Raw genomic sequence first — 24,876 nt, 5'->3', positions numbered from 1 at the left:
CCAGGTGTGCATTATTATATTTCGACTTCTGTGTAGACTACATTGTGTTCACTACCAAAAGTCTAGTTGGCATCTGTCACCATAAAAATGTCTTCCTTTACCCTTTTTTCTCTCCCTCCAGCCCCTTCCCCTCTGGTAACCACCAATCTATTCTCTATACCTACGTATTTGTTCCTTTTTCTTCCACATGAGTGAGAGCATATGGTATTTGACTTTCTCCATCTGATTTATTTTGCTTAGCATAGTACCTTCAAGCTCCATCCATGTTGTTGCAAATGGAAAGATTTCCTCTTTTTTATGACTGAGTAGTATTCCATTGTGTATATATATACCACCTCTTCTTCATCCATTCTTCTGTTGATGGGCACTTGGGTTGGTTCCAAGTCTTCGTTATTGTCAGTAATGCTCCAGTGAACATTAAAGTGTAGATATCTTTTCAAATTAGTGTTTTCATGTACTCGGATAAATACCCAGAAGTGGAAAAGCTGGATCACATGGTAGTTCTCTTTTTAATATTTTGAAGGATCTCTATACTGTTTTCCATAGTGGCTGCACCAATTTACATTCCCACCAGAAGTGTATGAGGGTTCTCTTTTCTCCACATACTCTATGACACTGGTTGTTTCTTGTCTGTTTAAAAATAGCCCTTCTGACAGGTGGGAGGTGATATCTTATTGTGTGTTTTTTTTTTTTTAAAGATTTTATTTTTCCTTTTTATCCCCAGAGCCCCTCGGTACATAGTTGTATATTCTTCGTTGTGGGTCCTTCTAGTTGTGGCATGTGGGACGCTGCCTCAGCGTAGTTCAATGAGCAGTGCCATGTCCGCGCCCAGGATTCGAACCAACGAAACACTGGGCCGCCTGCAGCGGAGCGCGCGAACTTAACGACTCAGCCACGGGGCCAGCCCCTCATTGTGGTTTTCATTTGCATTTCCCTAATAATTAGTGATGTTGAACATCTTTCCATGTGCCATCTCGTGTTTACCGTGTCTCTTGATGGCATCATTTTCTCTTGTGCTTGATTTAATCTCGAAGACACTGATGCCATTCTGGAAGGATTACAACATCTACGACTCCATCAATTAGCTTGCTTGGGCTTAGGGTGATGTCACCAAGAAGTGTACTAATAGTATCTGGAGGAAGACACTCAAGAGGTTTGTCCATGACTTCCAAGGATTTCCCAAGGATGAAGAGGTTGCAGAAATCTACAAAGCTATGGTTGAGATGGCAAACAACTTTAACCTGGATGTGAATGAGGATGATATTGAGGAACTCCTCGATGTGATTCCTGAGTAATTGACTAATGAGCAGTTATTAGAATTGGAACAGAATGCGTAGGTGAAGAAGAGGCAAGAGAAAAGGAAACTGGAGGGGAAGAAAAAGAAGAACCCTCTGGAAAATTCACACTAAAGAGTTTAGCAGAAGCTTTTGCAGACCTCAACAAGCTCCTTAAAACGTTTGAAAATGTGGATCCCAAAACCAAAAGCTTTCCATTAATAGAGAGGAATGTTCAAGGTGCATTATCTTCTTTCAAGCAAATCTAAGAGGAAAAAAGACAAATCAAGCAAACCGCCATGGACATGTTTCTGAAAAGCGTGATGCCTCCTCCAGAAGAGCCTCCAGGCAGGTCCTTCAGGAGGTGTTCCAGAAGAAGGCATTGTCACGTAGAGGATGACGGCTCCATGCGTGTTATTGCCTTTGAAGAACTTCCAGGGGGACAAGATGTGGTGGTGGAGGACAGTGGTATTGATGATCCTGACCTTGCATAGGCCTAGGCTAATGTGTCTTAGTTTTTAACAAAAACGTTTAAAAAGCAAAAATAAAAAAATTTCAAAAGTAGAAAAAAGCTTATAGAATTAGGATACAAAGAAAAACATTTTTGTATCGCTGTAGATTGATATGATGCTCTATGCCGTATGTTTGGTAATTTTTCAGCCTTTATTGCTTAAAATATTTTTTCCTGCTTCTTACCTTACCTCTCCTTTTGGCACTCTGTTACACATATGTTGTTCTATTTAATGGTGTCCCACGTTTCTCTGAGGCTCTGTCCGTTGTTCCTTATTCCCTTTTATTCTCTCTTGGTCAAGTTGCATAATGTATGGATCTGTCTTTATATTGGCTGATTCTTTCTTCTGCCAGTTCAAGTTCATTGTTGAGCCCCTCTCAAGAAACTTTTTTCCAGTTTTTGTACTTTTTAACCCCAGAACTTCCATTTGGTCCTCCTCCTCCTTCTTCTCTTTAAATAACTTCCATCTTTTCAATGATTTCTCTATTGATGAGACATCATCATCACGTCTTCCTTTAATTCTTTAGTCATGCTTTCCTTTAGTTCTCTGAAAACACGTATAATGGCATTTTAAAGGCTGGTAAATCTGACACCTGGTCATGCTCACAGGCAGTTTCTTTTGCTTGCTTTTTCTCTGGTATATGGATCAGAATGCGTGTTTCTTTCATTTCTTGTGAGTTTTCTCATTTGTAACTCGACATTTTAGATAATATATTGTAGCAATATATATTATTGAGAGACCACAAGGTAGGGTTGAAATGGCCAGCCGTGTTGGTCCAGTGGTTAAGATTTAGGACTCTCACCACCATGGCCCAGGTTCACTTCCTGTCAGGAAACCACACCACCCACCTGTTGGTTGTCATCCTGTGGTGGCTGTGTTGCTGTGATGCTGAAAGCTATGCCACCAGTATTTCAAATACTACCAGGGTGGACAGGTTTCTGTGGAGCTTCCAGACCCAGACAGACTAGGAAGAAGGACCTGGCCACCCACTTCCAAAAAAATTGGTGGTGAAAACCCTATGAATGAATAGCAGAGCATCGTCTAATACAGGCCCAGGAGATGAGAGGATGGTGCAAGAAGCCTGGGCAGGGTCCTGCTCTCTTGTCCCCAGGGTCACTAAGGAGTTGATGGCACTAGCCAAAACAAGGGTTGAAATTCCCGGATCTTTCCTTTGCCTTCTTTGACAGCACCTGGTGGGTGGGTGGGGGTCTGGGGCCTCTTTACAGTCTGAAGGTGGATACCTAAGCTCCCTGCTGAGACTTTGCCTCACGGGTGTGGCTGGGGCCACGGTTCTCCATGGCGTTTGGTGGGGTTAGAGCGGTTATTGTCTAAGAGATCTGTGTCCTGCCAGGCTGCCCCTCCCTAACTCTCTGGCTCGAGAGATGAGGCTTTGGTTGGGGCCTCTTCTCATCTGCGCCCGTGGGCGTTTCAAGGTTTCTGGCTTCTTCAGCTCCAAGTCTGGGATACGTGAGGCATAAGGAGGACCCAAGGAGCTCACACCCATATGCTGCCTCGGATCTCAGGTCTCTACCTTTCTGCCTTCTTCTCTCCAGCTTTCTGAGTCTTCTTAGGTTTGTTTTATGTATGACGTCCAGGATTTTTTATTGTACTTAATGCAAGGACTAATGAACATGTCTATTCCGTCTTCCCATGGTGGAAGTCCTCTATGAAACCATCTTTAAAAATTCAATGTGTCATCATCAATGAAAGATATTATTCTTTTGATGCTTGAATTGTCCTAAATTTGACCAGTGGGAGCAACATTCTGCTGGCTCCTAGTCGTCTTGCCATGGTCTTCTTGGTCTGTGAGCATTTCAGCCACAACAATTCTGCCAGGCTCCCTTTGTACCTGTATCTGTTTTACGGCCAAACACTTGATTTAAAACAAACTTGATATATTTACTTACTTATATTATCATTTAATATTATAATTATTAAATATTAAAGATCATATTATCCATGTTACTACTAACAATAAACCTGCTTATTAGAGTCTAACATTTATTTGCAGTTCTCTTTTGTACTAGGGAGTTTAATCCATTCACGTTATTTTGAATGCTGATGTTTTTAGAAGTCTTGATATATTTCCTTACTTTCTTTTCATTCTGCCTTTTCTACCCCTTTTCATTTTGTCCTTTCATGACTTGTTTTGAATTGATTGAACTTCTGATTCACAATCTCAAAATATATTTTTAGTCAGGTGACCTAGAATGTGACCTACTTAGAACCATTACAATAAAATTTCCTGGCTTGGGGTTTCCACCTACCAATCAGTTAGAATAAATTCCAATTGAATTCATCTGAGGGCACATATATTTTTGAGGCAGGAACCAGCCTAAGGAGACAGGGTCATCTGCAAGACCCTGGCCTCACAAGATAAGGCCCCTAACCCATCTGCAAGCTGGGGGAATCAGATGGAGGCCACCAAGATCCACATTCTGCAGCCTCGGGACTTTCCTGCCCAACACATGAGCCCGAGCACCCAGGAGTCCCCTGAAGGCGACCCTAGCCCCATGAGCATAGTAGAGGTCACACCCAGGGAGGGAGAGCTGGCCTGCTAATGATGCATGCGACGCAGGAGGTGGCATGTCGAACAACAGCGCAGACACAAGCACAATCCCACCTCTACATGCTGTGACAAGGCACTCCTGCCCAGCCTTTGCCTAATAAAAGCCCCACAATCCTGCTCCCTAAGGACCGGGTCACCTGCCCTGTTCCTTTCCACACAGGCCCCCTTGTGCCTCGCTTGTGCAGAAGCCAATAAACTTTTACTTGTCTACTCCCGTTTGTTGTGTCTCTTGATTTCTATCCTGGGGGACAAGAACCCAGGGCGCGGGAACATTTTCACAAAATATGATACGAGAATTTTCCCTTTCTAAGGCTATTAAAAAAAAATAGTCCCTGTTGTTTCCTTTTGCCATGGGTGGAATATTTACTAACCCCTCTGGTTTATTTGAGGACATAGCCCTTGGAAGATGTGGGGTGTGCATGAGTTTCCATTCCAGCTCCCCACATTGAGCCAGCGCCAAGGCTGCATGTTCCTTGCTTTGCCCTTATTACCCCACCTCACAGGTTCTTGGATCAGTAAAAGCCATGAGGTCAGATGCAACTTCACTGCTCATTGCTAATTTGCCTTCCTGCTCCCCTGGAGCACCGCCCCCCCCCCCCTTTTAGGTCAAACATGGATTTGAGGGGATGTTTGTTGCATATTATTTTACATTTCTTGGGATTTCCTACCAGGAATGTCTTTCATATAATCTAGCCAATGATATAGCCAAAGTGTAGAGCCAACAATCAATTCTTTATAATTTTTGTGACTCTGCTATCATTAAAGAATTTGAGTGGCAATTTTTTGCCTGAGTCCTGCCAGCTACCCTCTGTTTATCCCATGGTTCTGCTTGATGGAATTGACACAGCAAAACCGCAGCCATTTGGCACCAAATTTCATTCGTAATCAGTGGCCAGATTTAACTATTCAATCACAGGCTGGGGAAATGGAGTAGAGAAAGGGAATGACCAATGGCTCAGCTCCGTCCCCAAAACTGCAGGCCCACCACCTGAGAACAGCATATTGAGAAGAAATGGAAAGATTTGTTTTTGTTTGAGAAAGGCAGGTAAGATTGAGTGCCATGGAGTTTTACCACTTTTGAAGCATAGTTATCAACCCTTCCATCGTCCAGCTAGGAAAATATGGCCCAATGTATGTCAAGCTCACACTCAAAGAGTTAGTTACCTTTCTTCCCACTACTTGCCCATGAAGGCAGACTATGGGTAGAAGTTCTTTCCATAACAGGACAACTCAGCCACGTGTAGAACACTGGAGAAGGATTCCATACTGAAAATAGGCTTTCAAAAATTACAAGCTGTCCGTTGAGGCTTCTTCATAATATAACAACTATGAAGTGAAATCAGATCATTAGCATGGATAGAAAACCCTTTTCATCACTAATTCTTCATTGTTCTCTTCAAGCGTTTGGCTGAAATGTAAGCATCAGTTTCCAAGTAGTTTATTTTATTATACTTGTTCCATTTCTAAAATTCCAGAAGGGCCCTCTTTCCAATCTTGGGTTCGACATGTTGCAAATTAGTCATCAAAGTGTTGAAAAAGGCAGAAAAGAACGCTCCTATGCATGTTCATGCTCCATTTTTACTATCTGGGATCTCAAAACGAGAGGACGCAGCGGATGCTGAAACACAAGAAATCAAACATGGAAATGACTGACTTGCTTGCATAAATAGGGGTAGGACAAAATAATCACAGTGTGAGTATTTTAAAAGACAAATTGTCTACCCATGCCCATTTGTTATCTCTACATTTATCTCCCTGTTTCCCCCACAGACACCAGAGAACGTCTCCTGAATCAAGCTCGTGGGTAACTGGCAACCTGGGGTCTGATTTGGGTAAGGGAGGCAAACATAAGGGAATACAGCTTGTGAGCCCTGAGCAGCCATCTCATTTGGGTCCACAGTTAGAGTCCCCTCACTCCATGACTTCTAATCGCCCTTCCTCGGGCCATGAGCTGTGCTGGTGGGAAAGGGGGACTCCCCTAGCCTCTCTCTGTTTTCTCGTGGTGAGTGGCTGCCTGGGGACCATCCCAGTATTTGACTTCAAATGGCGTTTTCCTAGTTTTGTTCCTCATCTGCTGTGATGCTACACCTGCACTTTCAATAGCTGTGAAAGAGTTCTCTGTTAGGAAGAATAATAGGCATTGCACATTGTACATTGACAGCCTCCCCAGATGTGCGCAGTATTCTAATTCCTCTGCTCTGAACGCGTTTGTGTTAGGGCCCTTGGCTCATTAATTCTTGTTCTTATTTATTCATTCATTCAACAAAATTGTGTTACTTCGCAACTCCCATGTTTCAGGTATTGTGCTTGATGCTGGGGTAGTGATGGTGAATGTGATATTCAAAAAACCCACAGTCTAATGTTGCAAGCAAATCACTAATCAGATAGGTACATTACAGTGTTGGCCATGTCATAACGGGGGAAGCAGCAGGTGCAATGGGAGCAGAGAGGAAATATATGTCACCCCGATTTCAGGGAGCTCGGAGGCCTTGCTAAACTGTGATTTGGACCATGGCTGAGAGCTAAGGAACGTGGAGTGTGGAGGGGGTGGGCTTTGGGCACAGATGGGTTCCGGGACAAGGAAATAGGTGTGCGCAGGCTCAGAGACAAGGGAGCCTGTGCCATCCTTTGAGGGGCAGGGACTGGGGGAAGACTGGAGGAAGCTCAGTGTGGTTGACGGATTGTGTGCAAGGGTGCAATGACAAGACGTGAGAGGAGCATGGAAGATGTAGAGAAAGAGCAGTAAGAGTGCAGGAGAATTTGCTCAGCTGGACACTGGCGATGTGATCCTGGTGGTCACTGCACTGCATGGCCCTGGGTCTTGATTTTCTTCCTCATAAAGCGAAGGTGACAGGCAAATGACCTCAGAGGTCACAACTGCTCCTACCCTATAAAAGGTAAGTTCAACAGGTCCCTCTGCAGAAAGGTGTCTACAAATGGCCCCTGCTGGTGGGCGGGGAGGGTTAATAATCATCCAGCCCAGGGATCTTTGTGTAAAACCCAGAGGCTTGGTCTGCATTTTTTTCCTCAGGAAAGACTATCTCAGGTTCATTGCCCCCTGTTATGTTCTATTACCACATACACTGTAAATATTACAAAGGCTCAAGTTAATATATTTACCATTGGTGCCAAAGCCTAATGTTCCCAAATCATCGATAATTATTGAGCCAATTCCAATAAAATAAATATAAAGAGAAGTAACATTGCCTGATGGTCCAAGTCAGCAAGATTGCTTGAGGACTTTGTGTATAAGCTGGAGCAAACTGCCTTCTTTCAGGGTCAAGTTGTGAAATTGGTTTCAAGATAAGGAAGATGATGATTGTAAATTAAGATCTGGGGTTTATTTGCAGTCTCCACCTGTTAGTCATAGTTAACGTGAAGGGCAGAAATGGCAGCTTTTCTGATCTTTTGACGTGCTTGTGCACTCTGCAAAAGTGGCCATCCGATAAATAAATGCTAGCTCGCCATCCAGTTAGCACCCGTGCCTATCTCATCTCCTCAGGAAATTAGATCCACCTTTTGCATTTTCCCCCACAATTTTGGTGACCTTGGTCTTTAATTTTTTTGAGAATACTAAGTTAAAAATGCTTGACAATCTATGTGTTCTCCAGCTTTCAGTTTAGATTTTCTCACATACACCATTGTATGAAACACTGTGTGAACTTCATGCTGCAAATGGAGAACAATCCTGCAATTTTGCTAAACCCTCAGCATGCTTTTCCTTTTCCTATGAAGGTGAAGCTTCTAGTCCACTGTCAGTAATGTGGGGACTGTCTCTTGTTTTTCCAGGGCTAGTGGTCAACAGATTTCAATACTCTCTCGCTATAAATCTGCTTGGGTCACAGCGCTCTAGAACCCATAATCCTACTCTCCTCAGCTCCGAACTCCAAATACATAGAAGCACAGCTGTCATCACAGAGCTGCAAAGCAGCTTCAAGGTCAAACAACCCAACATGTGTGTTTTTCAGGTGGTTTGGAACTCGACTGATTTCACTCAGTCTACTCAGCGCACGTCAATAACTTCAACCAAGGTGCTGTTGATTCCTGTCAGTCCCTACTGGGTGGGACCTCATAGCAATGTCGCAGAGGGAGGCCCAGGAAAGGCAAGATAATATCCTAGGGAAACTCAGTGTTCTTTAGATTCAGCCTCCTCGCACTCTTACTTGTTTCCACAGAAACCATTCTGCGATCAGGACTTTACATTCACTGCCCTCTGGAAACACAATTGGGTCCTTGCAGACTGGATGGTTTGCTGCTCACTACAGGCAAGTTTTGTTCTGTCTTCTATGGGCTCTTGTACACTGTTCCCAATTCTACGGCGCCTGTTCCCCAGACATCAGGTCGCAGCTCTATCAGCTCCCAGGCCCAGCTCAGGGGTGGCCCCTCCGAGGCTTCCCCACCTCCCAGTGAGAAAGGAGCTCTCCAGGCCTTGCAGGCGGAGTCTGGGCTCTTCTGACCAGACATCATAGTCAGCCCTAAATTGGGGTTACCTATGTATGCAGTGCCTTACTCTCCAGTCCAGGACCACGAGTGACCTGAAGACAGTGTTTACATTCAATTCTGTTTCTGCAGTGAGACCAGCACAGTGTTGCCATTAGTCACTTAATGAATGTTTGGTGACTAGAAATACTTGTGAAATATCCAATGGTAAGCTGTTGATTGAAAATAAAAAGCAGCACAAATTGTATCTTGTAAATAAATAAATAATTTTCTGGTGGAAGTTAGCTCATTTCAAAGTTGTATTAGTCATCCCAGGTTGCTAATTAAGTTGTAATTTAATTTTTTGGTCATAAGCAAAAAACGAAAATTTTATTATAATGTATTTTTGTACTACTCTTTCTTTATTGGTCTTTCCTTTTTATTTTCACATTTGATCTTAATAGTGGTCTCTCAAGAGAGGAGACAGCATTATCCCCATTTTATAGATGAGGACAGTGACCTGGGCAAAGGTAGCCATTTTAGGTCACACACTGACTGAATAAAGGGCTGAGGGCTCCTCACAACTGACTTAAAGCTCTTTTGTTGTCTTTCTCTGAACTGTTTCCCACAACCACCCTCTTTTGACTTGGTCTGAAAACTCATTCTTCATAAGATTTTGGATGTAAGAGTCACACATCTCAGATATCTCACACAGATACATCTTACACACACACCCCACCCACACAAATACTCACCATTTTCCACCTTGGAGCAATTCAAATGCCTCATTGATCCTTTCAAAAGGCAACTTATGTGTTATGAGTGGGTCTATGTTGATTTTTTTTTGCAGGTAGTCAGTCACCAGTTTGGGAATGGAGTCTCTGGTTTTATACTCTGTAGGAGGAAAGGTCAACAATAATGAGAACTGAAAAAATCAAAACTAACGAAAGAATCAAAGGCACTATTTAGGTATAAAACTGGCAAAAGCATTCATGGGCGAGAGTAAACTATTTACCTCTTGACCCTTTTCCTGATCATCAGAGCAAGGGAACTGGTTCCATGGCAGAACCCAGATCCCGCTCAGGAGTGCTGAGATTACCTAGTATCGCGGAGGAGCCTCTGTAGGCTGCAGTGGACTGTGGAGTGGACCCAGCGCTGTCGTGATCACGGACCGACAGCTGCAGCTTTCCATTGCCTTCAGACACTGATGATTTCCTATAACCGCTTATCCTCCATCTGGCTTGATTTGAGTTACCACGTTCTCCCTCCACCTGAGGCTCTAGATAGATCTTCAGAAACCTAGCACTTCAAACTCAGAGATAGGTATCTCTACCTCTTTAGCAGTGTTTTGGAGAGTAAGTGCAGCACAATAGTTGCTGAAGATGCTGGTGGCAAGCTGCCTGGATCCCACTGACGATTTGATCACCGTGAGCAAGGCAGACACAGGCCTTATTTCCCCCATGTCTCTAACTCTGAGGGGACTGAGCTTTAGAGAGGTTAAGTATTTATCACTGATTGTATTTCTTGTGTCTTTCATTTTCTGTAGTTTATGATGCTTTGGTATCTCAGGCCTTGTGGACCTGGGGAGGGACTGGCCCTCCCAGGGCTAGCTAAGTTCTGGACATAGCAAACAGCTTGCTTCAGTGCGCCTTTGATATGCAAACCAACAAATCCCCATCACCCTCCTTTTCTCAGGCACCAACAGTCTGGGACACTATCTCCTGCCCTAAATCACCGCAGGTCAGTTCCCCAACAACTGGGGGCCAACCCTACAGCCCAGACCCTGCTGAAGCTCGCTTGGCTTGCCTAGCCTGCCTTGGCTGTTCCTTTTCAGGAAAACCACAGCAAAGTCTCTGGCCCATGTTTTCTCCTAGCTCTTTCTGCCCCCCGACTGACCCTGGGTCTTCCCCATTTGGTCCTGCATGGCGTGGCATGCCCCCTCCACCTGGGAACTATGATTAATAAACTCTCCTTTCAAGGCAGTTGTCTCTGGGTCTGTCATTTTACAAAATCTGATAAATCAAATCCTGAGTATATTTTAAAACACCGATGCACACCCAGAATGTGGCAAAGCTGAAGCTAGAACCCAGGTCTTTATATTCCCAGCAGACTTCTGTTTCTATAACGTGATGTTCTTTATAAATGCCATGTAAAATTGCATTTAAGGCTATTATGAAATCTTAAGATATGGTAAGAAAAGAAGTTTGAATTGCGTTTTAAAGAGATGGTACTCTTTATCAGAGCCCTGGCTACAAATATTTTAGGTTGCCTAATAGTACAATTCATAGTAAAAGACCTGGGTATTACGTCATTGGTATGCAGGATTTTGAGTAACATAAAATCTTTTCTGCAAGGAAGTGAATGAGAGGGAAAAACCATCACAGATTTTTCCATCCAGAATGAGAGTTTTGTTAAGGGTGATTTTCCTCAGTCTGTTTGCATATAGTGAGGGAGGAAGGAGACATGACAGACGCACGATGAAGAGTATTAGAAAATGTGAATAAATTCCTCCATCGAAGCCAAGGATGGCTGGCACTGAGCAGAAATATCAGTGTCAATTACGCTTACTCATTCCAAGCAGCAGCCTAAGCACCTTGAAATAGTTCAATTTTTAAATTGAGCTTTTATTCAAATTGGAAAATTCAGACATCTAGATTTTCTAGAAAAAAAGAAAAATTTATAATGGGAGGTTGGTCCAGGGCAAAATTTTCTCTAGTATTTGACATCCATGCACTAATCTGATTTTATTTACATTCGGTCAACTCATGCAAAGCGGCACCAGTGAAGAAAGGAAGGAGCACCCAGATATTTTAAACCAGCAAAAAATCCTCCAGTACCATTTGCAATACACGTGCCTTCCTCCTCATCTTTTGTCTGGGCCAATAAACTGCTCTTAATCGTTGTTGTTACTGCTAGAACTCAATGTTAATTTTGTGGCTAATATGTGTCAGTTTATTTTTCCAGGGCTTTACTTGCATTTTCTCGTTTAGCTCACAGTATATTAAATAAGAAAGGAACTATTATCTACCCTATTTTTCAGATGATGGGATGGTGATTAACAAGTTTAAATAACTTGCTAAGGTCGCACATCTAGTAAGTGATCTAACAGCAAAACTCATGTTTTTAAGCTCCATGCCCCCCTCAAATTAATGTGATCTGAGCATTCTAGCAAAAGTCAACTGTGCTGTCTAATAGAGTGGCTATTTAGATAAATACTTTAAATAAATTTAAAATATTTGAGTATTTAAATTTAAATTAATTAAAATTAAATCTAATTAAAAAGTCAGTTTTCCAGTTGCACTAGGCATACGTCAGGTGTTCAATAGCTACATATGGCTTATGGCTACTGAGCTGGATAACACAGCTATAGAACATTTTCATCATCACAGAAAATTCTCTTGGACAGTGCTGATCTGGAAGCATACTGAGAGTGGGTTGAGGTGTGGTGAGAGAAGAATTTGGGGGTGTGGTTTGGGAAAGAGAGATTCAAATAGCAGACCACATTAGAGTGGTCTGTTTTGTTCTTAGATAGCAAATTAGTCTGATTGTTAAGGCGAGAATTGAGGGTCAATACAGTGAGAACTTCTTCCAGTCCTATCTTGTGCTGGGGAATGACCCAGGGATGTGAGATGACTCCTCACCAATTATGAAGATCCAGTTGCCAGCGAGCACCCTGAAATGTGGCTCTTCTGCATCTTACTAACAATGGCAAAATATTAGTCTATTTTTGGTCGCACAGGTAGTAAACACCTATAGGGAAGGTAAAGGTGTGCTTTTGTGTTTCACACATTGTCTTCTATTTCCTTTCACAGATGACTGTTTTTCCTAGCTTTTCCCCACTCCATTTCTTGCCAAACAGAATGCAGGTGGTCGGGTTTCTGGCAGAGGCCATGTGGAATCAAAGACCTACTTCCCAGAATGCCGCCTTTCAGGGTTCTCCCAGCGAGAATCAGCATTGGGTCAAAGGAGAGTTGTGACTCGGAAGGTGCTGCTCCAATAATCACGCACACCCCGTAGCTCAGATGGCAGGACTCCAGAGACGCGACCTAATTTCAGAAAGAGACTGAGGAGAATCTCAGCACCCCAAATCACACTTCTTCTGACTCACAAGCTTAAAACATACTTTTATGGGTAGCTACATGGGAGAAATAACATGGAATAGCATAGTATGCGATATCCCCCTGTGAGATCTTAGGCAAGCTGCTTTAACTTAATGACAACTGAGATTTTCAATATTGAAAATGAGGATTAGTACTTATTTCATAAAATGATGTGAAGATTAAATGCGAAAAAGTATGTAAATACTTCCGCACAGTACAAGGCATGTAAGATGTGCTCAAAAATACCAGTTAAGTTGTGGCCCAGATGGCACAGTGGTTAAATTTGCACATTCCACTTTGGTGGCCCGGGGTTCGCTGGTTTGGATCCCGGGTTTGGATCCCGGGTGTGAATTCGTTACCACTTGGCAAGCCATGCTGTGGTAGGCGTCACAGATATAAAGTAGAGGAAGATGGGCATGGATGGTAGCTCAGGGTCAGTCTTCCTCAGCAAAAAGAGGAGGATTGCAAGCTGTTAGCTCAGGGCTTATCTTTCTCAAAAAAGTAAAAATGAAATAAATAAATAAATAAATAAAGACCAGTTAAAATGACAATAATTTTGTGTCTTCATGAAGTTAATTTAAGGTGTCCCCACATGTTGACAGGCAGCTCCCCTTCACCGTGCCCCAAGCCCACATACCATGGTATCGATGAGTCCCACGGCCTCAAAGGCAAAGTCGACACCAAAGCCCGTCATTTCCACCACCACCTGCTGGACGGGCTTCTTGAGCTTCTGAGGGTTGAGACAGTCAGTGACGCCCAGCGCTCTTGCCCGGGGAAATTTCTCCTCATTGATGTCAACCCCGATGATCCTAGAGGCACCAGAGGCTTTGCAGGCCATGACGACGGCCGAGCCGATTCCTCCAAGTCCAAAGACCACACAGGTGGAGCCGGGGGTGACCTGCAAATCCACAACATAAACTTCCATGAGTCGTCCAGAGCTGATGCTCCTGTGTTAATAGGAAGGAAAAAGGCCACTTTGTTTCCTCTCTGACGGGAGAAGCTCTCTGACCACATGGCTCCCAGAATGTGGATAGAGCCACAGAAAAACAGCACGAGAGTGCATGCCCACCTTTGCGGTGTTGAACACAGCTCCAAAGCCTGTAGGCACCTCACAGCTCATGATACAGACTTTATCCATAGGAGCAGCAGCATCGATTTTCCCCACTGAAATCTCATGCACAACAGTGTATTCAGTGAACGTGCTGGTGCCACTAAGGTGATAAATCTTCTTTCCTCTGCAGGTGAATCTGCTGGTTCCATCTAACATTAATCCAGTTGGAGAAAGAACACTATTTCACAGATACAGAAAGTGACAAGAAGAGAAATACAGGATTTTAGCTCCCAGTCAATACCTGTACCAGTGAAACCAAATTGGGTGAAAGGAGGTCAAAGAAAGTGCAACTAACTTTTCTTTCAAGCACAAGTTGCCCTTGGGGTGTAAGCAGGAGCTGCATTCTCTGCACTCCGGAAGAGGGAACATTAAGACTTTGTCTCCTGAGGAAAGAAGAACAAAGAAAGTGATGACCAGCTTGGGTGTAGGGATGGAGTGCAAGAAACACCATATTTATTGACAGGACCTTGTTTGTAGTAGGTGTTAGCAATTCGCTCTAATGATAGTTCCTATCTTTGGAAGTTAATCATCATTTCACTTTGGAATGGAAACAAATCCATTTTAATGCAAGTGCATCTTCAAAATACAAAATAATAGAGAGCTCAGTCGGAGAATGAGAGCAATATCTGTGGCATGAGGCTTGTCTATATTGGCTAGTGTTCTATGCCAGGAGCCTAGCAGTGTTTCACCTGACACGTGCTTAATAAACATTTGTTGAAAAAATGAATTAATACCCTAGTGTTAGTGGGAGAATTAATACTCATGATAAGATATTATATCATTGATTAAGAGCCCCGAATTTGAGGTAAGGAAGCCTGTGTTTTAATCCTAGCTTTCCATTAAGTAGTTAAACCAGCTGAATAGGAATTAATTTGCCAGTTTCTATTTTCTCATACATAAATGGGCATAAAATATCTATGACATATGTTTGTTGTTAGAATAATGTGTGATCTTGTAAAGCATCTTGCAAAGTGTTTGAAACATGAATTATATCCAATGTGGAAGACATAACTACAAATTCTGGAGGAAACTTTATTATAGATGATGCCTACTTCAGACAATTTAAATGGTTAGTACGTGTGTTTGTGACTAGCGTGCGTGGGTGTGCGTGTGCGTATGTGTGGAAGAAACGCTCTTAACCGTACATACTTTTAATCTCAGGATATTCCAATATATTGTATAGATTTGCAATGTTTAGTTCTATTTGGGAAAGGTAGACTAGAAGATTCTTTTTCTGTGAGTCCTTTCAGTCAAACACAAAACTGGAAGCTTCTGCATCTTAGTCTACCTCATTTTTTATATCTGGTGTGTGACTGCATTTACAGTTTTTTGTCTATGTGTGATGAGTTTGGCGATCTTTGTGGTGGTTTTGGGGAAATGTTAGGAGTGAGTTAGGAAAGAATTTACTGGGTTGGTACAGATCTTGGCCAGCGACCTACCTGCTTTCACGCTAGTTACACCGTCTCCAGTACTCTCAACGATTCCAGCTCCCTCATGGCCCAAAATCATAGGAAAAGGAACTCTGAGTTTGCCTTCTAGGATGTGCAGATCTGTACCACAGAGCCCAGAAGACAGAATCTGAAAGGTGATTAAATGATTGGAGATAAATGCCCTGTCATAAATTAGATCTTTCTGACGAACGCAGTATTTCCAAGTCTGGAGGCAGAGCATGTTCTTGAAGGCCTGGGCTATAAATTCAACACGTTATTGATTGTGCCCATGTAGTACAGCTGTTTCAGAAAAAGGACCAAAACACATAGTTTGCCTCTGTCTTTATAATTTTCCCTAGGTCTCTTTAACATCACAAACAGCAGTGAAGCATCCTCTAGCTTTTAGCCAAGGAGAGCTGTGTGTTCTGTGGGATGTGATAAGGCAAACAACTCAAACTTTATGGTCTGTTTTGATACCTGTTCTTAAATATAGGGAACCCCTGGGTAACGCCAAACTCATGCTTCTCCCCCTGCATCGCCCCTGCTTCCCTGCACCCCCAAAAGAAGAAGCCAAAACAGAAGTGTTTTCAGGTCTAGTTCCCTGTCCTTATCCTGGCACACTAGTTCATGACTTCCAGCTAATATCCCAAAGGACAGGAGGGGAGGCCCTTTCTTGGAAGACTGTGCCTTGGTTCACAGTTTTCTTTCTTTTTCTTGCTTATGACTGGTTTCCTTCCCTAGGGATTCCAGCAGAAAATGTCAGTCAGCTTTCCTCCATGCGAGGAGATTCCACAACTGAATGGAGCTGGTGGCAAATCGCACGTTATTCTTACGTCCACACCGTTCACTTGGCACATGTTTAAAGCACTAACGAGTTCCGTCTAGATATTTTCCTTACTATGTTTTTTCCCGCTCAGCATACATCGATCCTTGGAGCTCTGATACTTTTTCCAGTCCGATTGTTCAGTAGAACGCTGACTTACTTCTTTTATTCCTTTCTGATCTTTGGAGGTGGAAGACATGTATGTGTATGTCTTCCTGATCTGTTTCCTCAAGTTTTTGGTCAGAATAGCTGTCCTGGGCAGCTCATGTCTCTCCACCTTGGTTCTGACCATAGGAAATCTCAGACTGATCACATGTCCAGGTTATTGGTATTCGATCCTTTATCCAGTTCTCTGAGCCAATATAGCTGTCCAGTAACAGTTGCTGGTTCCACCTCCCCTAACTAAAATCATCCTCCTCTCTACCCTTTTTGTTTTGCAAACTGTTTTAGGCTGTTCTCCCATCTTTTGTACTCTGAATGATCTTCATGTTCTGTTCTTTTCCTATTTCAATTAACTAGTTTAAAAAATTAACACTGGGTACCTCATTTGTAAAATTAGAACAATCGTACTTAACTTGTAAGATTGTCGTCAAGTATAAGTTAAAAGTTATACACAGGTAGTTCAGCTTCCTGCATGGCGAGGTAGGCTCTTTCAGATTTGACTCCCCACTAAGGACATGTAGAAAAGCTGGGCGCAACATAGAAAAAAGAACACTAGCAATGGATAAATAAAAATCATGTATCGACTGATAGGACGCAACGATAAAACTTCAGTGACACCCTTGCCAGAAGTCATTACCTGGTCTACCTGGGAAATAGCAAACCAGCTGAACAGAGGGACGTTCTACAGAATCTATGCTCTATAATCTTCAACAGTGTCAGGGCCATGATAACCAAGGACAGATCGAGGAATGGCTCTAGATTGGAGACTCAACTGATATGAAAACTAAATGCAATGTGGGATGTTAAGCTGGGTCCTTTATGAAAGTGGAGGTTATTCGGTCAATTGGCAAAACTTGAATTGAGTCTATGATAACATATTCGTAATATATCAATGTTAAGTTTCTAATTTTACTGGTTTATTTTGATGGTGTATAATTATGTGGGAAAATTTTCTTATTTTCTTGAATTACACAAGAAGTAGGGGTTCTTAACCAGGGATTCTCAATGAGATATGGAATTCAGCAAGAGATCATAATCAAAAAGAAAACCTCATAAAGCTTTTTAGACTTGAATGCTGTATGACGGACAGTGATTAAGCAGCCCCATTAACAGTTCCTTAGGGGGTCAGTCAGTGCCACAAAGCAGTGTGTATAAAGCTGGTGTTCTTTGGGCTGAGCTTATACTCAGAATTTAATGAGAGGTGGGGGGAGGGGCATTGATAATTGATAAGCACTGCATTGCATGGAGAGGACGACAATTGGCTGACGATGTCAACTCTCCTCTTGCTATTATCTCCTAAATCCTCCCATTCTGTGCTGCTGATTAACTTTGAAAAATGAACAAATTCGACTGCTACACTCCATTGCAAAACATGGATTCTGTATTTTAGAAGGGAATTATACAGTGAAATCTCCCGTTGAGCATGATGCCCTTCCATTTTATTCTTTATCTGAACACGGCTGACAATCCATTGTGGCAATTTCTGAAGGTGAGGTTTGAGATGGAAGAGGAAGATTCGAGGCCTAATTCTGCTGACAATTTTGGTAAGGTTTGTGATGAAGAATTACAATAATCTGAGTAATTTCATTGCAATAGTGCAAAATGCCCAGGATAGTCAAGGAAAGTTGAAGAACAAACTATGGGACTAATTCTGTAAGATACCAAGACATTATAAATCTATCATAATAAGACCATTTAGTTTTGGTGCAAGGATAGAAAAAATAGACCAATAGATCAATGGAGCAGAATAAAACACATGAAAGAGATCCAAACATGCTGGGTCACTTGATTTATGACAAAGAGGGCACTGCAGTGCAGTGAGATGAGCAGACTTTTCAAATGATGCAGGTCAATTTGATGGGTAAGTAGAAAGAAGATGACACCAAGACCTCTGCCTCACAACAAACACAATACAATCACTCCTGGGTGATTTAAATTTATAAATCTCAATGTGAAATGAAAACTAGTTAAGATTCTAGACAAAAGCAAGGAAATGATCTTCAAGACTTTGGGGCAGGCAATGATTTCTTAATTGGGACACGAGCAACACTAGCCATTAGGGAAAAGCTGTATCAATGGGCTGCTGTAAAATTAGGAAATTCCTTTCATAAATATAAGCCAGTAAGAGAGTGGAAAAGCAAGCCACAGATTGGAAGAAGGTATTTGTAACACTTACAATCAACTGAATGGGTTGTATGCAGAATATATATGTTAAAAAACAACAAATCAATAAGAAAAAGGCGACAACTTGTTAGAAAACAAATAGGCAAGTGACATCATCTGCTTCACAACGAAGCACATCCAAATGGCCAAATAGCATATGAAAGGTGCTCAAACTCATTAGTTATCAGGCAAATGCAAATTTAAATCATAATGCAATATCACTACACTCCCAGTAGAAAAACTAAGATAAAATGACTGATAATATCAAATGTCAGATGCGTACAAACTAGAAGACTTGCATTGCTGGCAGGAAGGTCATTTTATGTATTTTTATCAGTTATGGACCAATTCTCCGTAGCGTGTTGGGCACCAGATCTTGGTAGCAGACAGGCTAATACACGCCATGATAAGCATGAGAAAGGTGAGAAGAAACGTGCCATCTGTCTGTCTCCCTCACTATTGTGACATGGTCACAAGATGACAGGGCTGATTGAAGAAAGAAATAGCTCCTCTTTCTAAACATTTTAATTCTTGCAGAACATATTACTACTTTGTTAGTTAGTTTAGGCGATGCCCAGTCTGTTACAAAGTTTAAAGAAAAGCATATTGCCTCCCTATATCTAACACAAATAAAGTGAAAAGGAAATAAAATTCCTTAAATGCTGCTACTGAGAACTTTTCATAACATTACACAGAAAGTGTTCTAGCCAAGGTCAATGGTAAAAACTTTTTCAAACCTGACTCTGGCAGAAAGTGACATTTTCCACCAAAGTGTGTTTAAAATGGATCGGTCATTGTCAATGACCGTGAAAGATGCCAAGGAGACGAGAGAAACAAAGAGCTCAGACGCGAGAGAGTACGAAATGATTTACCCCTGCTAGAGGGGTAAAGCAGGCAGCCAGGTTTCTGTGGCATGTATTAGATGGAAATAAATTTTTCTATGGGTAACAACTGACTGTGGACCAGTTCATAAAATGTCACATTTTCAGCAAGTGCCAAGTGAAAGACTGCAAATGTGGTATGAGGAATAACGAAGGTTTGGAATCAAGAGGGGACATCCCAGTGCAGATGGTACTGGGGTCATGATCGGACACGATATAGTGCAGTTCTTTGGAACTTGAAAGAAGCATCTCAGCTGAGCATCCCCGCTAACAACATTTAGCCATGATGTTGAAAGGTGGCAGTGAACTAGCGTCTAATTGGAGATTCTTATAGCTCATGTATTTGTTGTCAACCACGTAGCCACAGTTTTAAAATTTCAGCCTGTGGGTTCAGTTATGACCAACGAGTGGGCTGTCAAGTGTATTTGACATCTGAAGTGGATATTTTTAAATATTCCTTCATCCACTAAAAGTTTGAGCTTTGATCCTTTGGTTATATTCAGATATAATAATGTTTTATAATATCATAATGTTTTATGTCAATTTTTTTCAGTAACTAAATGAATTTTAATAAAAGTGGAGCATCTACAAAAGGTTGAATTTAGGCTGTTATTAAATCCTACCACTGATGGATATTTTATTATCTGGATTTGTGCTTTAGTTTAAAAACAAATAATAATTTAAAAAAGAAGAAGAAAGGTTAATTTTAAGGATATCTTTAACTTAGATTCAGTGAAATATTTCATGTATGAAGTAAAATTTGCACTTAACAAGCAAAATTATTACACTCTGCAATTCAGCCTGAAGGACTTCCTTGAATATTTCTTGTACGTCAAGTCTGCTCGCAGCATATCATCTCCGTCTTTTAAAATCTGGGAATGTACTTCACCTTCCCTTTGATAGTTTTGCTGGAGCTTTGGCTGGTAGTTTTTTCCCTTAAGCACTTTGACTGTGTCACCCCAGTGCCCTCGGGACTGCATTGTTTCCAATGTTCATTGTTAGTCTTATTGGGGTTTCCTTGTATGTGACGTGTCATTTTTCTCTCTCTCATTTCAAGATTTTCTCTTTGCTTTTGTCTTTGAATGTAGACTTTCACTATGATGCGGCTGGGTGTTCATCTCTGTTCATTCTACTTGGAATTCATGAGGGTCTTAGATATGTAGATTGATGTTTTTCAGCACATTTCGGAATGTTTTCAGCAACTGTCTCTTTCAATATTTTTTTCTGCCTCTTTTTCTCTCTTCTCCTTCTGGGACACCCACTATGCATCTGTGGACATGCTTGGTGGATTTCCACAGGTCTGTGAGGGTCTGTTTAGTTTTCATCACTCATTTTACTTTTGCTCTTCAGGTTGTGTAATCTCTAATGATCTGTCTTCAAGTTTGCGGATTACTTCTTCTGCCAGTAGATTATTTCAAATCTACTCCAGTGAGTACCTCCAGTACATTTTTCATTTCATTGATTAAACCTTTCCACTCCATGTTTTTCAATTTCTGTTTCTTTATTGATATTCTCTTTTTCGCTGAGTCATAGCCATCATGCTTTCTTTTAACTATTTCAGTATGGTTTTCTTTAGTTCGTTGAACATATTTACAATAGCTGATTTGAAGGCTTTGCTAAATCCAATCTCTGGTGCCCCTCAAAGGTCATTTTGATTGTCTGCTGTCTTTCTTGTTTAAAGGTCACACTGTCCTGTTTCTTTATAGGTTGTAATCTTTTGTTCAAAGCTGGATATTTTAGGAATAGATTGTAGCGTCTCTGGATTCTGATTAGTCTCCCCTCCATCCAATCTTCCCTCTGGGACTTGTTGATGCCACTGTTCTCGTTAGTCCATTTAGTGGCTCATGTAGGCTAATTCTGTGAAGTCCATGCCCCTCTCCCCTACTCTCCACCAAGGTAGTATCTCTGACGTCATGCTCAGGTTACCAGTTTTTTCCATTGGTGTGTTTTTAAATAAAATAAAACACAGAAGTTGTCCTTGGATCAACGTGGCTTCAAGCCTGCTAGTGCCTGATCCATGGTTGTGCTCAAGCCCCTGAAGCTAGCAAGGCTTTTATTCTTTGTTGATGTGTCTGTGTGTATCTTGGGGAATGCCTTCAATCTGCCCCAGGTTCAGGCAGTGACTCGAGTTCTCAAGTGCCTACTCTGGTTGCTCCTAAGGCATGCTCACCGCCTCTGGGAACCCCAGGGACAGAAGTGATCTTGGCACGGCTCCTTTTAACTGTCTCTTTCCCTGGTTCTCTCTGCTCAACTTGCTGCTACTAGTTTCCTGGAGCTTTAGGCCTTGTCTTATTTGATTTTCACTAAGATCTCTATTGTTTTTGACATTGCCTTAAGTCATGACTTCCTCCACACTGTCTTCCAAATAAAGTCAGCCCTCTCAGCAGAGCTGCAGCTATCTATGGTCCTCCTTTCTTGCCTTTCTCCCTGATTGGAACTTCTACACTGTCACATCACAGTTGTGGGAGAGGATGGTGGCTGGCTTGCTTCTTCTCGAGTGACAATTTTGCCCTATGAGTGGGCAAATGGTAGCCTGAGTTCTTCTCATCTTGCCCTTCCCAGTGTGGAACCTACCAGGGAGGGCTGGCAAGGAAGGGGGCGATCTGGGCTCCAGTATTCGAGGTCAGTCCTGTGGAGTAGAGCCTCTATGGGTGGGGGCTGGGGGTGGGGAGGGAGCCCTGTCTTCTCAGCCATGGCCACTGGGAATAGAGTGCCTGCTCTATCAGATAGCTGCATATCAGAATAACTTTATAATTGTGAAAAAAACAAGAAGTTTATGGGTTGATAATTTCCTCTGTGGATTTTTGAAGTGTTTAAAAACAACAGTGTATCTAAAACATTTAATATTTCAGTCTTTAGACATATTTGTGCCACTTCAACAAAATGAAATGATCTCACTATTATATATGGTAATATCGATCTAAGTATAAAGTAGAAGGAATCTTAATTATCTTTAAGTAGAAAATGCCATTTGTAAAATTATTGTAAACACACGTATCCACATCCACACCTACTAAAAGTCTCATTTATATTTACCTTAATTCGAACCTCTCCAGCCTTTGGTGGGTCCACTTCGACCTCTTCAATGGACAGGGGAGCATTTGCTGTCCAGGCAATGGCTGCCCAGCATGTGATAACCTGTTAAAAATATAATAAAAAGATGAAGTGGGCTTATTGCTATTAAATAAAATTGGGTGACATACACGGTTAAATTCACTTCTACTATGCTGACTGGTTGCTCTGATGATCTCACTTTGAAATGCAGATGATCTCCTTCATTCCTTGAAAGCAGTCACGCACACAGACACATATATATCTGAATGAGAATATAAAATGTTGTAATAGGAAATCAGTGATATCCATCTGTAGAGAAATGTATATATGTAGCTCTCTACATAGCTCATGTCATCTATGAGATAGATAGATAGTCAGCCTTGGTTTAAAAAGTTGTTTTATGCCAGGCATGTGATGCACTTTATTCTTAGAGGATTTCTTTTCTGCATTCCAAATGGCACAAGATGTTAATGTTGGCCAAATGATCTATGGAGCAAAGTTCAGTTTATAGAGCCAAAATTTATGCATTATAATTTCTAATATTAATCGTTTATTTAAAATGGAGAAGATTAGAATTCATCACACAAAGAAAATTATACCAAAAGATGGATGTTACCTTGGATATAGGACAAAAGAAACAATATTAATTTTGCTCCTTTAGTCAAATTCATTCTTAGAGAATATCATGTGGAACATTTTATCATACCTGGGTACGTAGTTTCTGTGTCTTATAACTCTTGTTCATTTATTGCATTTTTGTTTTTAAATCTCTATGCAGTTCAAGTTTAGATATTCATTGACTGATTTTTTCCTATATTAATAGGTGGCTGCCTTTGGAGGATGATTTTAACTTTGTAGGAGAATATTTTTACTTTACAGAAAGATGGATTGTTTCTTTAAACAACAATAGTTCTTATTTTATCACAGTTGTGATCTTATTTCCTAAACCCTGACTTACAAATTACCAGGAATATTTCCATTGCATAAAGCATGGTACACATATTCCCATGGCAACTTCAACACGGCCTTGGATAATAAAGTCTTACCTGCTAAGATCATAGAAAGGACTACACTTCAGAAAAGAGCAAACAGTGACTTACTTTGCCAGCCATTTCCGTGGAGAGTTGAGCTTGCTCCATCATTCCCTCTGGCCGCTGCAGACGTGACAGCTCCTCTGCCTCTTCTCACCCGTTCAGACTAAGTACCACAGTATTCTCACACCCAGAGTGACTCACAGCTGCCACACACCAATCAGGGAGGGAGGGAGGAGGAGAAGGGAGGGGAGAAAGGAAAACTGAAGGAGAGAGGGAGAAGGAAGATGGGAGATGTGAGGTGGCAAGAGGAAGCATGAGGATGAGAACAATTTGAAGAGAAAGGAAGGAGGATTATTGAAAGAAAAAGGAAAGTCAATGGGAGTTTTAGAAAGTAAAATAAAACACATGAAGTAAAATTGTCAACCTCTCCTATAATCTATATGGCGCTTTATGGTTTGTGATGTCTAAGTTCATAATCTCATCTTATCCTTAACCCAACCTCTAGGCTAATTGTTCACATCAACCCTTTATAAATGAGGAGACTGACTTTCATAAACATTAATTTTAGCTAGAGCTCAAATGAGATTTCTGATTTCAAATGTCATGATTTGGGGGGAAGAATAATGAAGAGAGATTTAAAAAATGATGAGAAGAGAGAAAAATTTAGAAAGAATGATGAAGATTGGTGAAAGGTAGCAGAAAAGGAATGGGCATAAAAGAAGGAACAAAATTAGAGAGATAGTTTAGAAAGGAATTGTCCTAGGCAGGCCAGAACCTACCTCAAACTGCTTTATGCAACACTGGATATTTAGAGGCTCAGGTAACCCAATAATCCACGTTATCTGGTTTGAGGAACAGAAGCATCTGGAACAAGCTTTCTCAACCTTGGCACTCAGTTTTTAAATATACATATACTGGTTGCTTACTTTTTCTCAGGTATTCATTGTGTTGACAGAAACAGTGGTGAGTGAAAATGGTGTCAACAAGAGACTTTCTCTCTTTCTCTGGTTGAAACTTGCCTTGATGTTGGCTTTATCTTAAAAGTCATCTATTTTATCTCATTTTTCCATTTACCATTTTATCTTTCTGTCTCAGTATTTTTATTTTAAACTTTCATTCTCTCCCTTCCTTTCCCTTTAAGCTTACTCTTTTTCTTTTTAAAGGAACAATTTTAAACACTTAAATAAGGCTTTATATTTTTTGGAAATTATACATGATCATTGCATCAAAAAACCAATTCATATAGTACCATTATAAAGGTAAGAATTAGCTGAAACTTCACAATACTAGCATAGGCACTATTGACTTTTGAGTGAGAATTTTTTTCAGAACATTTTCTATCTA

At 41.4% G+C, this 24,876-nt stretch overlaps 1 protein-coding gene across 1 annotated transcript; it reads right to left on the bottom strand.

Moving 5' to 3' along the window:
• Nucleotides 1–5,213: 5,213 nt before the first annotated feature.
• LOC111772995 (alcohol dehydrogenase 1-like) lies at nucleotides 5,214–23,708 on the bottom strand. Its single transcript, XM_023638592.2, has 9 exons — nucleotides 23,599–23,708; nucleotides 22,481–22,582; nucleotides 15,425–15,563; nucleotides 14,281–14,368; nucleotides 13,944–14,163; nucleotides 13,512–13,772; nucleotides 12,685–12,820; nucleotides 9,530–9,668; nucleotides 5,214–5,973 (listed from the first exon to the last, which is right to left on the bottom strand). The coding sequence occupies exons 1-9, from the start codon at nucleotides 23,638–23,640 to the stop codon at nucleotides 5,949–5,951; spliced, it is 1,152 nt and encodes a 383-aa protein (XP_023494360.2). The 5' UTR covers nucleotides 23,641–23,708; the 3' UTR covers nucleotides 5,214–5,948.
• Between the last annotated feature and the right edge of the window lie 1,168 nt (nucleotides 23,709–24,876).

Source organism: Equus caballus, chromosome 3, assembly GCF_041296265.1.
Source record: "Equus caballus isolate H_3958 breed thoroughbred chromosome 3, TB-T2T, whole genome shotgun sequence".
Classification (NCBI taxonomy): domain Eukaryota; kingdom Metazoa; phylum Chordata; class Mammalia; order Perissodactyla; family Equidae; genus Equus; species Equus caballus.
Note: the sequence above shows the minus strand (reverse complement) of the source record. Positions and strands in the feature narration are given on the sequence as shown.

Coding starts and splice junctions, on each gene's coding strand:
- LOC111772995 (XM_023638592.2), bottom strand. CDS start 23,640: ATGATGGAGCAAGCTCAACTCTCCACGGAAATGGCTGGCAAA. Junction 14,164..14,280: donor AACTTGTGCTTGAAAGAAAA/GTTAGTTGCACT, acceptor TCTGTGAAATAG/TGTTCTTTCTCCAACTGGAT. Junction 13,773..13,943: donor CTGTGTTCAACACCGCAAAG/GTGGGCATGCAC, acceptor GTGGATTTGCAG/GTCACCCCCGGCTCCACCTG.